At 41.1% G+C, this 14,632-nt stretch overlaps 1 protein-coding gene across 5 annotated transcripts in view; it reads left to right on the top strand.

The window, feature by feature from the left end:
• Positions 1-14,407, top strand: part of APP (amyloid beta precursor protein) — a 209,536-nt gene extending 195,129 nt beyond the window's left edge. For all 5 annotated transcript variants that reach the window (XM_065676759.1, XM_065676758.1, XM_065676756.1 and 2 more), the window contains 3 exons: positions 2,782-2,882; positions 5,921-6,067; positions 13,146-14,407. In XM_065676759.1, the coding sequence (XP_065532831.1) occupies positions 2,782-2,882; positions 5,921-6,067; positions 13,146-13,247 (350 nt within the window). In that variant the 3' untranslated portion in view covers positions 13,248-14,407. The remainder of the gene's footprint in view (positions 1-2,781; positions 2,883-5,920; positions 6,068-13,145) is intronic.
• The last annotated feature ends 225 nt before the right edge of the window (positions 14,408-14,632 follow it).

The raw sequence follows: 14,632 nt of genomic DNA, 5'->3' as shown, positions 1-14,632 counted from the left end.
AGTGACTGCAAGGTCTCTGTCCTGAGTGGAACAGAGATAATTAGAGCCTATTGTTGTGTATGTATTAGGGCTGTGTGTCCCTGCAAGCACCACTTTACATTATATCAACATGAATATAATTTCCCTTTTATTGTGCACTCAGAATCTGTAATATCCTTCTGTGGTTCTTTGCAGCTGGTTTTACTTTGACCATCCTCTGTTTTTCTTTTTTGTCAATAAACTTTGTCACATCACTATTCACTCCCTTATCCAGATCACTTTACAAACAGCACAGCACAGATCCTTGTGGGACCCTGCTGGTAACCTTCCTCCATTGTTTAAAATGGCTGTGTATTTACACTTCATTTCCTGTCTTGTAATCGTTATGGAAAGTCATGTAGGACTTTCCCTTTCAATCTGTGTCATCCAAGCCGAATCACTGTTTCCCATGTGCTTCCTAACTCTTCCAGTGACCTCTAGGAGATCTGGGAGGCAGGACTTCCCTCAACAAAAGACAACTTGATTCTTCACTGATTTGTGTTGTATATGTACAGATATGTTCTAATCAATGTTTATAGCTTCAGTGAATTTGCCAGTTGTAGCAGGAGTGTTGTGCAATTCCCCAGGCTCTTGCCTTGGGGAAGTTTACATGTGGTGCTTTTGCCAGCATGTCAAAGGTGCAGCAAGTGTGGCTATGCACAATGTCAAGCAGCTGGGAGCTGGCCGCCTCATCAGCCGCTACAGCTCTGGGCGGTGAACCAAGTCCTGGGAAAGCCCTTTCCCCCAGCTGTTTAATTAGTGCAAGACACTGCTATTCTACAGTTGGGTTTTTCCCCATCCCTTTTGATCCTGAAAACGAAAAGGATAGAAGAGGCGTGCAGCCAGATACACGTTTTCATTTTCTTCACTTCCCACTGATGCAGGTGTAGAGGCTATTTTGAAACGATGTGCAAAGGAGAGTAAATTTTATTCATAGGAATAATCTGGAAAACCATGGCTGCTTCAAGGATAGAATGTTAAACCTCTTTTCAGGTACCACCTGGGCTTTATTTTCTTCACCTCCATGTGCTCCTGCATTTCATTGACAGAACATGGTGGTTTGTTTGCAAACTGCAACTCCTCATGTACTTTACGGTTCTTACATTTAGAAATGCTCTCATATATAAATGTTAAGGTATACTTGTGTCAGTACAGTAATGTGGCATCAAAAATCAGATGCTTAATAAAGAAATTTGAGATCTTTAAGTAAGTGCTTTATTCCTTAAAAAAGAAAAAAAAAAGGCATTTATATGGTAGAATATATGGGCAGTCAGACTGCTCAGGAAAATAACCATAAACACTTCACTGTGTGAGGATGATTCTTGTTCTCTCCTTTGCATGGTTTATTCTGAAAAGAAAGATCAGAACTCTTGAATTAGATTGTCTGTACAGGCCAGGGAAGTTCTTGGAAAGGTCTGTTCTTGCTGACTCACAATACACAAATAAATCAGCATTTAATGAAAAAGAAATTGCACATTCAAAGGGCAATAATTGTTGCTTTGAGTGCAACTTCAGACTGTGGAGCTCATTGGCACATAGAAGTATTCAAGAATTTATTGAGTCCAGAGACACAGTGGAGCACAAGAGCAGTCAGTAATGTTGAGAATTTTGAAAAGAGGTTCTTCCTCTTTATCAGAGCCTAAGGTCAGCCCAAAATACTAAGAAGGAAGGCTTGGGGAGAGGAGGCGGGGTGCTAAAATGCTAAAATAAATACAGACGAGGAATTAGAGCCAGTTTGTTCTTATTACATTAGATAGGGTGAGGAAATAACTTCTCATAAACACCATGCTTCTGCAGTGTTTGTACCTCCAAGAAATACAAATGTCATCAGTTGGTACTGAGCAGGAAAATAACCAGCTACATGAATACCCATATGTTCTTTATAAGCCAGAGCCAGCTTTTCAGGACAAAACATTCATTCAGGACACACATACAGGTTGTACTGCTTAGCTGGTTTAAGTCTGGCTCATTCTCTACAGGCTATTTTCTAGGAGAAAATCCTGGTCTTCTTTCCAGTTAGACAACTGTAGCATTTCTCCTTTACACCAGTAAGGGGAGAATGGACTGCCAACTATCTACAATTAAAATGGCTGCAAGCTTTGCTTGCTTGCTTTATGGTGTGCTTCTAATCAAGGACAGTGACCATGCCTCAGACAGAAGTCAAGACTAGAATCATATTAATTCTGAACAGTCTAAAATACAAAAACAAGTAAGAACTGTGTAAACCTGAACATTTTAATAACCCTTATTTGTGCATGCTTGTGTAAAAGGTACAGACCCACAGGAAGCACGAAAATATCGTATCTGGGGTTCCCACCTTACACCGTGGTTGTGTGTTTTTTTTTCCTTACATCAGCCTGAGTTTAGGGAGGAGGAAGATTTCAGCCTAAATACCAAATTTTCTTGACATTGTTAAAGAGGCTGTCAGAGCAGATGTGTCTGCATCCTGTGAGCCAATTCAAGAGACTTTTAGTGGTCCCTTGCAGCTTAGTTCTTGCATTGTTTCATGCTGAAAGACTTTGATGCTTGTACCAACATAGCTGCAGTGGATTAAGGAATGTTCAACAGAGGAGAAATTTTACCAGCTCATTCTGTGTCACCTCAGTGGGACTGAAGCATCCAATGTACCTCACTTTCCTCCCAGTTCCCTCTCACACTGCACCACACGTCCTCCGCGTGAATGATTGCTCTTGTAATGGTAGAGGTGAGTAAAATGTAATTGAGTCGATGACTTTAATGAATTATCATTGTGGTGCAATGCAGGTTCTGGGTTGACCAATGTTAAGACAGAAGAGATCTCTGAAGTGAAGATGGATGCGGAGTTCAGACATGACTCAGGATATGAAGTTCATCATCAAAAGCTGGTGAGTGAACAAATGGTGCTTTCCACATGTCCATTTTGAGTTGCCAATTCAGTCTTGAACTAAGGTTCAGTTATGGCCATGTTTCCCCTGTGTGATGTGGATACTGAAAGATTTCATGTGAACAGACGATGATTTTTCTGGCTCTTGTTTAAATGAGGGTAAACTTGGAATAGTGTCAGCAGAGACAATGGAAAGCCATTAAGTCTCAAGTGAGAGGAAATGCTGATAGTGCCTGCATTGCACTGCCATGTGACTGTATGTGGTCATACGGACAATGCTTGTCAAACCCTTCATCCGTCATGGTCTCGTAACTAAAGAGAAGGTATGCAGAGGGAGGAGAATGGTAAGTTTAAAAAGAACAGAAGAAAAGTGCTGTGAAGACCCGCAGCATGATGCAGCAAGAAATAGTGACACTGTTTCAGGAATAGATTCCTTTACTGTCAAAACAGATGGTGGTGGTGCATGAAGGAGGCTGAACTCCATGGAGCATAACTTTTTGCAATATTGCCTACTTGGGATAAGAGGAGATTCTCTACTGGCCTTAATTATACTTGGATTTATCTGTGTGTTTTGTTCCTTAAGGTATATTAAATTACTAACAGGTGAAGGGCAGGTAGGAGCAAAATGTTGCCTATTTGAACTGTGCTTCTTATGAGCACAAAAGTAGCAACCAAAAATAATGTAAGTTAGAACAAGCATTTCCTAAAAGCTTTTTTCAATCCCTTAATAAGTAATGAAGAACACACACAGCAATGTTGACTACAAACCTTTCCTGCTTTCTCTTTTTTAAAGGCATATTACGTGATGAGATTTCAGTTCTATGACTTTCATTATCCAGATATTAAACTTGAAAGCTTTTTTTCTCAATATATTCTTAAAGCTAAGTAGTGCTGAAAATTAAAATTAACGTGGGACTCAAATTTGCATTTGAACTAGGCAATCACTGCGTGAAGAGATATTCTGCCATCTCTTTGATGCTGAGAACGGAGAATTCCCAGTTTGACAAGCTAATCCAAAATGCATTAGCACTAATTTGGGAAATTCTGACATGCTTGCTCAGATGGGTTAAACATCCTGATGGAGTAAACCCGTGCAGTGTACTGAAGGGAAGGCACATGCAGGAATGTATTTCAGACACAGTAATTATTGATCCTGTGTCATATGCACTTCCCAGCAGCAGCCTTTAATGTTTAAGTGGTTTGACACCATCCTGAGCAGTTTGATGCTGGAAACAGCCCTTAACCGTAGTGGCTGATGGGGAATGAGTTGTAACCCCTGCATTGGGTAATCTGTGTTATGCTTAAAACAGGATCTTTCCAGTTTTTTAAAGCATTTTATGCCATACTTCTTACTCACAGGTACAGCTGTTATTTAAATATTGGCAAGCTGTCCTCTAGGTTGCATTTTCAGTTGAAACTGAGCAGGGAGACTGGTATTTCTGAGAAAGTAGTGAGTGATGCCTTACAAAGTATTGCTTGCTTACCACATGCCATATCCTAGCTAGTGCCCTTCTCCATTAGCTTCAATTCAAAAGCATTAAACAGAAAATACTTTTTCATCTATGTTTTCCTCCTCTGTGCCCTGGTAGGATTTATTGAAACGGTCTCCTTAGGATATAGCTTTGAATTCAGCTGTACATTGTATTTTGCACGCAAACTTCTGAATTGAGCTGAAATTGCAGTGATTTTCTCCTTTATGGATGTTCATGTTTTAACTGTACATTAAGTTGGTATTCATGGCTCAAAGTGCTTAAGGCCTTCTTCTGTTGCACATGTATATTAGCTGGGACACTTCAACAGTACTTCTAAATAGTACGGTAACAGAATTTCAGTCCTGGGCAGGTAAAATTGTCAGAAGAAATTACTACTTCATTTCAGCTTATGCCAACACTGCCCGTTGTGTGTATGTTCTAGTGAATTCTTAACCTTGTTCAAACACATTTTTTGCTTATGAGTAGGAACAATATAAATATTTATACTGCATGCTTTAATACCTCTCTGAGGAAGGTTGTGTTTCTTAAAGTGCAAATGTTATACAGCTCATTATAATTCTCAGCTGGTTTCCTGCTTCCCTCTGCATTTTTGTTAAATACTTGTCAAAGTATTTAGTCTTTCAGAGTGAGGTAGTCTTACAGTTCTGTGAATGTAATCTTTTTTGCCCATTTTGGTTAAAGATAATAATAGCAAAAGGCTGCTATTGACAAGCAGATAAAAGGTTTGTAAAATATGCATAGATGTGAAGTAATCTAGCATATTGCTTGAATGCAAAACAGGACAGTGAAAAAAAGCACCACTTTTCATACCTGCTCCTGTTGCTGAAAGTCTTACTGAATGCATGGTAAAGCATCTTGCTGTCCTTGTTGTCATCAGTATGTATAATTCAGGTGGTCTGTGTTGTCACACAACTGTTACCTCATCTATGTCTCACATGAGCATTGTCATCACCCATCTCCCTTTACCCTGCAAAATCTTGAAGCATCCCTTGATGATCACTTAAATCAGCATGGTTGGACTCTGTCTTGTTGGTGTAAGAATCTTCTTCCAACCTCAACCACGTGCAAGTTCCACTGTTGTCCTACAGGTCTTCACTACTCTTTGATAAAAGAAATGCATCATGGTCCAAACAAGGCACATGGATGTAGTTTTGTGAGCACTTTAATGATTAGCATTCTAAAAGCTAAAAATCTGTATGCTTTGTGGTTACTCCTCTACATGCTCATCAGTCATTTTGCAATTATATTGACTCGCTTACCCAAGGAAAAAAGCAGCTGCTATCTTAAGACCTGTGTGAAGCAGAAACATGGAGATGAGTCTTCCCCTTAGCCACCACACTGCTACACCAAAGGCAATCCAGATTTCACAAATTGCCCTTCTCCAGCTGTGAGAGCATTGTGGTATAGCAATCCAGTTTGGAATTTTTGGAATGATGTGCAGTAGTGTTTAATTACTGATATTTCAACAAGCTTTATATTGCTGGACAGGTTAACCAAATATTCAGTGAGCTTTTTATTAGCCACCTTCCTTTATTTTTCTTTTTAGGTGTTCTTTGCTGAAGATGTGGGTTCGAATAAAGGTGCCATCATCGGACTTATGGTGGGAGGTGTTGTCATAGCAACAGTCATCGTCATTACTTTGGTGATGCTGAAGAAGAAGCAGTACACATCTATTCATCATGGAGTTGTGGAGGTAAGAAAAGACTACCAAGCACAACTGGTGTCACATGTACAACAGTCAACACACTGCTCTCTCTATGAATACATTTACAAATGAAGAAACCATGGTTTTGGCAAGCCTCATGTTCAGAGTTGGAGTAGTTGCGTCTAGCTGAGTGGAATCAAATTGCCTTATTTAGTAAATGCAGGCACAATATAAACCATATTAAGGTGGATGTAAAACCACAAATATCTCTTCTGGAATTATCCCAGATCAATTACCACATAATGTGACGGTTCATTTTATAGGAAATATAAGTAGGCAATGAACAGATACTGCACAAGAGGAAAAATCTGGGTTTACTGTTGTTGGGAGTTCACACGCAGAGAATTCTTTATTTAGCTTGCAAATAAACATTTGAGGCAGCTCTTCTGTGAATTGTGCTGTACATGACAAGGATTTTCCCTATACAGATACTTTATTACTTTTTGTTCTATAAACAAAATTTCCTTTTGCCACTAACAGCTTTTGATTTATGGGTAATGTGAAACTCATAGATTTGAGAAACAAATAATACATATGAGGTTTTCAAAGTGAAAACCCTTGTCTTCCCAAACTACCAAGTAAATTTTTGGTCAGTTTGCAGCAACTTAAAATGCTTCATCTGTTGCTTGGACTTAAGACAAGATCTCTGTAAGCAGAAAAATTTAATTATGAGAACTGGAAGGGGGTTCATACAACTTTTTTTTCCCTCTTGCATATTGATGCATAGTTTACTGTGTGAGTGTCTGGTTTGTGGATGGTATTTGTGCTAGCAAGGACTAGAGATGCATGTTTTTCCTTTCAGGTCTTGTTATGTTGATTTCACCTTGAGTCAAATGAACCTAGCTTTGGTCTTGCTAGAGACATACATGCTTCCTGATGCATGTATTCCATTGTCTGGGGCAGTGAAGGGTCTTAGAAATATTTCTTACAAATACTTGAGTAAGCCTTTGCACAGTGCTTGTGCATCCCTGCATCCGTGCTGTGGTTGCCCATGTGGTTTGAAAGGTTCCAAAGAGACATGGTCAGAAGAGCACCAACTGTTTGGGGTGAGATTTGAGCGGACAGCAGAATATTGGACCAAGATATGCAGAATATTGGACCAAGAGACAGGAAATAGCAAACAAGAATTTCAGTTTTAACTTTCCATATGAAAGCTTCCAGCGCATTTTGTAGAAAATTGTAACAGATTTTAGTTTTAAACCACAAAGTTGATAGCTGCTGCCAACAGTTGCACATCAGACCCTTTGGCTGAAGTAAGTGACAACAGAATAGGCCAGGAGGCTTGCTAGGCCAAAGGCCTCAATCAGACATTGAATGTAGACAGACCATTACTGCAGTAATACCTTAAAACTTCAGGTGAGCTTTACCTGATAGAACAGCATGGCAAAGATAATCCTGGATTCATACAGACTTTCTTCAGTGACAATGAATTTGGAAATGTTGGACTAGAAATAACACACGCAAGCTGAACAAGTAATTCATGTCAAAATGACATTATCACTTAGGGAATAAAAAACAATTTACAGATAAAACCATAAAGTCATAGCATGTGGATGTACCAAGATATTAGTCGATTTATAGTATCACACTGTAGACAGTTTTGCCTTGTAGATTTGCTGCATTGTGTCTGGCATTGGCAGGCAGGATTCCTCATTCTGCCAGACTTGCTCTGTGGTCTTGGCAGACTGCATAACCTGACTGTCTGAGCTTGCCTGCAAGAAAGGCATAACATCTATATTTTCCTTGGTTGGTGAAAATTTTGTAGCAGTTATTTGGGAGGGAGGGAATCCATCCAAAGTTCCATATAAAATCAATGTTTAATCATAAAGTGTTTTCAAAATTAAGCTGTTCCGTTCTAGAGAGGATTAATCTATTTAGCAGCAGCACACCTTTAATGTGCTACACACAAAAAGCATGAAAGAGCAAAATCACTTGATGTAAAAATAACTGTATATGAGATCTAGGTTGGCTGAGTATAGGGTAACAAATCGTGCAACCTGTTCTTTGCATGTCAGAAGTTACTGTGAGAATTTAACTCTGTGAAAATGGATGCAAGATTACAAAAGAGGTCCTGTTCCACCTGTATGCTTATCTTCCAGAAAGTCAATTCTGTAGTACTAGTTCTCATTTCACTATGATTTCTGTAACAATAGATGTTATTAAAAATCCTGTTAGCCTTTTTTGAAGCTCTGAGGAGGAATATACTTGTCCTGTTTTGAAAAATTGTTGTAATGATTTTCTCCCACATCTGAGAATAAAAATGTTTCAAAGCGTTTCAGCTTCCTCAGGAAAAAGACTTCCACAGCTAAGCAAATAACTGACTGAGGAGTTGAACATTGCCTGTTATGTGTGCACATAGGAGCTGTCTGCAGGAGGTTACTTCCTCCGTGAAAGCAGGTGGCAAAAGAGGGATTCTCACCTCTCCTGTGCTCTGGACAGTGGCTGACTGTCTCAGCTTGTCCTCTGTGAGAATCTTCTCTTTGAAGTTCATTTGTTACGGAGGCACCACCTCCAGCAGCAGTACGTGGGGAGAGGTGACAATGGGAGGGCTCACAGCAGTAGCAGAGATGACATTAAAATTGCTGTAGTACTCTCCAAAGCCGATCTCTCAAGAGTCTGATCTGCAGGTGTATATTAGGCAGCATCCATTTACCATTGTGTTCAGTGAATCTCTGAGGGCCGCCAGCATCTCCTGCCTGTTTTATTGATATGCCCCATGTGTACAGAGGCAGCATGTGAATTTTGCTGCAGCATTGCCATCTCCCTGACTCAACGTTAAGATCCATAGGCTGGTGGAGCAGAAGGGGATAGGTGGGCAGACAGTCTCAACAGAGGTTATATACCCATCCGAGCTGTTTTCTCAAGAGGCATCATGTTGTAGAAAAGAGAAGTCTCAAGACTGCTTCTCAGCAGACCAGAGTACCCACACCTCTTACGTGCTGCGTTCAAGTTCTGTCACCTCCATAATGGGTGCAAAAAGCTTCTTAAAATGATAAAGGGCTTTAGGGATTTACTGACAAGGAGGTAATCTGGTTCAGAGCATGTTGTTGGCAGAGCAGTACCTAGGACAGAGGTTGTAAGGAATATGAGGAAGAGTTTGGCAGAGTCAAAATGGGTAAAAGGGAGTAGAAAAGGCGACATTGAGGATGAGTGATAGTGCACGTAGGTTGGCAGCTAGATGGATTACCCTGCAGCAGACAGCTACAGGAAGGAGAGGAAGTACCAGCACTAGTCATTTTGAAGGCTAAAGGGGAAATATAAAGAAAAAAATTGACTGCAAGTAGGAGCCTCAGTAAATCCCTTTCATCTATAAATGCCGCATTTCAGAGGTTATTGGACTTTCACTACAAACTGGTTTTATCAAAGTGAAACTCTTTAATACGGAATATTGTGCAAGGGCATTAAAACATCAGCCTAATTCTACTGTCCTTCCTCATATTTTTTCCTAATCTCTTTCTCCTCCCTGATTTTCTTCCAAGTTTCTCTAGTTTCTTGTCAATTCTTCAGCCTCTTCTGCCTTGCACTTTCTTTGATTCTCTTTTATTTATGTTGTTGTCTTAGCCCATTTCTTTCCCACAAGCAGGTTATGCTGTGTGCTTATCACGTCTTCTAGTCCTTGAATAAGAAGTGCTGAGTGGGAGGCTTAAGCTAAACTGGGTACAGAGTTCAATACAGTGTTGTTTGGAGCTTAAATATGAAGTACAGCACAGGTTTTGGCACACCCCTCCTCTGCATCCCATCCTAGTGGGAGAGCCTCTGAGAAAGGAAGATGCTCCCAGGCATGTATCAATACACAGAGTTTCCTGATTCTTCAACCCCAGAGCTTCATACTGCGCTTTAATTTCATGCTAGAAGAGAATCTGTCAGTGGGTTTATTTGTGAATAGTGAAGGTCTCGTGTCTTGATTTGGAGAAGCAGTAGATACTTCGGTAGCGTGGTATTGTGCACAAGAACTGGGACTGAATTGATGCTGCAGCAGCCGCTTCAAGAATGAAAGGAAGGGTGGCTTTTCCTGTGCACTTGCTTTGTATTCTTATTTTCTGTAAGTGCTGCAAAAGGCTACACGGACGTTTGCTGTTTTCCCTGCTTTGTTCTTCCCTTTGCAGCCCTGTTAGTGACAGCTCCAGCAGCAGCAGATGGCATATGGCAACATTGTCACAACGGAAGTAGTTAACGCTGTGAAATTCGCATGATCCTCAGGGCAGGGGTTAGTCGTTTTGTTGGGACCTACTGCTGTTACACTGATGACATACATTGAAAACAAGTGCTCTGCCAAACAGCAGTAGCGTTTCTCACTACTTCTCACCCTGCCCCACCACTGCTTTCTCTGCCGGGCATAGGTGAGGCTTCAGAGGCAGATACAGACATTAAAATGCGAGTGCGCAGCTGTATGCTTGGTGCTGAGCACCTTGTTGTACAGGAATATCTTGGGGATTGGGGTGTAGAGGTTGAAGAGGAGACCGGGTGTGAAATTCCCTGGGGTTCTCTTGTCCTTGATGGATCCAAATGATTGTTGACAGCCAAGCTGAGCACTCACCATTCATGTGGGCTGACTAGGAAGAGCTTGCATCCTTCAGGAAAGTAAATGTCTTTTGTTACTTTTGGAGAGGGAGGGAGCAGGGAAAGAAAAACAGGCTCCCTCCTGCCCCCCCATAAATGTCTAAAAAAGGGAAATCTGTAAAAAGCAGCTTAAAGAGTGACTTCTCTATAAACAGGATCTCTCTGCCTAAGAGCATGTCACAGAAGGTGAAGAAAGAGATGGATTTGGGACTTGTTGCATAAGAGAATTACTTCACACAAATGCAACTTGAAAAAAAAGGGGGAGGGTGGGGGGAAGACAGCCTTTAATGACAGTATTTTAACAACAAAAAAGGTCAAGTTACATTGTGGGATCAGAAACAGAGCACTGTGTCAGCCTAGGCCAGTGATCCATTGTGTCTCTGCCGGCAAGAGTCAGGGGCTTGCTGGAAAGCTCAGGGCTCACAGCTACAGAGTTTCACAGCAGCTTGCAAGCAAAAGCAGTATGTGGCCCTTAAAGTTGGGCATTTCACAAAAATGTGTAATTATTGTGTAAGAAAAAGGGATTTGATGGAAGAAACAGTGTTGACTGAAAATGCAGTTTGAGAGTTGAAACATGGACAAGGAGATTTGGAAGGGACACAGATATGAAAATGGATCAGATTTGGGGTTAGCAGTTCATCTGAGCAGTCCAGTACATGTGCTACACAGAGCTATTTCTTCTCTTCAGAAACAGACAAAAGACCATCAGGAGGGAAGATGGCTCTGACAGGAGCCATTTTCTGGCGGTACTGTGGGAACAGTGCTACTGTGGTATAACCTACCTCAATAAGCTGAACAGCCTGCGTTTGTCCAAGTCATGGAAGGACATAATCTTTCACCAGGGAATCGGGAGGTCATAGGTCTGTCCTCACTAAGCTCTTCCCAGTATTATAGAGTAGATTTTACATGAGTATCAGACATAGGTACTTCTCTTTTCTTTTTTATTTAAAGATTGGAGTAAGTTGTGTAAGGCTTCTTGACATAATACACTTTCTATTATCTAAAAGGCTATTTTCATGCTAAATGTAAATGGATGTTTTTCCTAAAGGTCACTACATAGCGGAATCCGAAGGAAAATGTGCATACCTAGAGTTTTAGGCACTTCCCTGATGTTAAATTTAAACAAGGTAAAATTAGCTTTTTATCTTCCCTCTTAAGAGCTGTCAAACACTGGAGATACCAGATAGCAAGTGAAATAGCTGACAAGCAGGCTTGCTTAGCTCTGCTTTCATAGGTGGTTAGCAAGATAGCCAGGGTATGGTAGATTTGAATACACAACAGCTATTGAGCTTGTATGGGAGGTAAAATACCTCATTAACATTTAGAGACTGTTCTTGCCCTCTCTAATTTGATGGAGTTTTGTATTACTGTAATGTTCAGTGAAGGAAGAAAATAATTTGTGGAGCCGCGGCAGGTATTCAGTGGAGAAGTCTTGACTGAGGTGTCTTTATGCCTGCATTCCAAGTAATCAGGAAAGGTCAATTTTTGTTAAGTAGAAATACTTAAACCAGTGCAGACACATCAAGGGTTTTGTCACTAAACTGAACCAAGCTCAGCCTTGGAGCCAGAGGATGTCTATTTGCATGAGTGCAGTGGGCTCTTTTGCTCACCTTGTGCCTGGCTACTTCTGGCATTTCCTTGTGACCCTGATTTTTCTCAATTAATTTTTTTTTGGTCTTGAGATCACAGCACCTGCCACAAATCTGAGAGCACAGCACAGACAGAAGGCAGCTTCAAGCCACTTCCTTCCGCTAAGCAGCAAGCTTTTTCTTTTCTTATGAGGTGCAGTTGGTTCTAAGTATAGATACTGATATATATCTGAGGGCGGGGAGAAACCTAATAATGAGGGACTAGTGGGATGATGCAAAACATACCCCCTTTTTTGTTGGTGGAGTTGCATGCTTCCTGAGCCAGACAACAGAAACCAAAGCTAGCATTGTTGAGTTGGTCAGCTGGTTTTGAAGTCCTGCAGCAGTTGTGCAGAATCGTTCCTTTTGCCTTACCTTCTCCTGCGTGTTACTCTGTCCGAAAAGTGAACCATGACTGTCCAAGCTGGAAAGAACACCTCTTGCTCGTCAGAGCTCTTTGCTGGTTTCTCGTTTGTTGCTGGGTGCAGGGCCTTCTGTTGATTTTGTCATGATGCTGCTCACAGTCCTGTGTAACTTGGAGAGAAGAGCTTTCAGAGACAGTTGTCTCTTCAGACAAAGCAAGGGCCTCCAGTTTTTAGTTTTAATACTCGGTTTAGTGGAGAAGTATCCCTATCACTTGCCAGCCGCCTTGATTTTAGACTTTTATTTAGACTTTCTTGTGAGATTTGGGCTGAGCTGGCTCAGGACCTAACTTACTTTCAGGCAGGGAAGAACCTGTCAAACAAACTCTGTCTTGTGTTTCATGTGGTGTACAGGGGGAGGGTATGAAGTACGTTGGATGGCTGTGAAGTGGGGAAATGTGGGGTATGCTGTGAATGAAGCAAGAATCTGACGCTGGTGGTTTCTTCTCACGACAGGTGGATGCTGCAGTGACACCAGAGGAACGCCACCTTTCCAAGATGCAGCAAAATGGCTATGAAAATCCTACCTACAAGTTCTTTGAACAGATGCAGAACTAGGACACCACAGCAGCCTCATGAGTTGGACAGCAGAATGATTGCTTCACTGCCCATCGGTGTTCAGTTATAGAATAATGTGGAAAGAAAGAAAAACACTCTGTTTTATTATTTACTCATTCTCGCCTTTTGACAGCTGTGCTGTAACACAAGTAGATGCCTGAACTTGAATTAATAAAATCAGTAATGTATTTTCTCTCTCTTTCTCTTTACATTTCAGTCTTTACACTACATTATTAATGAATGTTTTTTGTGTACTGTAAAGAGGTTAGCTGTATTTAACTAGTGCATGGATAGATTCTCTTTCCCAATTATTTATCATGTAGCTCCTTAGCCAGTTGTATATTATTCTTGTGATTTGTGACAAAATTAAGTCCTAATTGAAATATGCTTTAAGAATTGATGGGGGATGCTTTCTGTGTCTGTGGGGGTTTAGCTGCTTCTCTTTGCTGAGCATTTTTTTCTGATCACTATGCATTTTAAAGTAAACCAACATTTTTTAAAAAGTATTCCAGATGAGTTACTGAAATTCCTTTCCTCTGCAGCTGCATTTTATTGTACAGATTGTTGCCTCTGCTGTATTAGTGATGTAGGAATCATGGGAATACACATTCGTTTCTTTGTGCCTGTTTTATGTGCACACTTTAGGCATTGAAAGGTAAACTTTATTTTCTTTTCCATGTATCTTTTTGATCTTAAAAAAAAATACTAAAAAGAATCCCTGTTAATTGTGAGCACTTCTGGGGTGGGGGGGGGGGAAAGTGCCTGCTGGTTGAAAATTAACAGGGATCCTCTGCAGGATGATTGTACAGAACCATTGCTTATGAATTGATAGCTTTCTACACTGTGTTACATAAATAAATTAAGAAAAAAAGTTTGGGCAAGAGTTTTCTTTGGAGGCAGAAAATGATTCTGAAAGCCACTTAAGCAGGCAGCATGGATGTTTGCATTGAGAGGGTTGGGAAGGGGTTTTCCTACAGGGATTGCGGCACTCACAGTCAGACCAGAGCAGAAGGAAGGTGGCAGCAAGATGGGGTGGGGGAGTGAGGGGCGCTGACTTCAACACTCCCTCCCCACTAGGGTGTTGTCTCTCTTTTTTTTCTTTTCCTCTCTTTCAGTTTGTATAATAGTCTTTTAATGTAAATAAATACATTCCTGGAGGAGCCCTGTTGTGGTGGTGTGTTTCTGTACTGACCAGCCACCCTTGCGCATGCAGGAGCGTGGTGTGAATGACTAACCTGCCTCCCCATCCCTCCCCAGCAGCGACTTGCCAGTAAGTTCCACCCCACCGCTGCTCTGCTGCTGCCAGCTTTCTGGCAAGGTAATGCTCTGCAATGTGCCTGATAGGTGAACACATGGAGGAGAGCTCATGACGGTCCAGCCTGGTC

The sequence above is a fragment of the Lathamus discolor genome, chromosome 4, assembly GCF_037157495.1.
Source record: "Lathamus discolor isolate bLatDis1 chromosome 4, bLatDis1.hap1, whole genome shotgun sequence".
NCBI classification, from domain to species: domain Eukaryota; kingdom Metazoa; phylum Chordata; class Aves; order Psittaciformes; family Psittacidae; genus Lathamus; species Lathamus discolor.
This window is presented reverse-complemented; position numbering and strand designations above follow the sequence as displayed.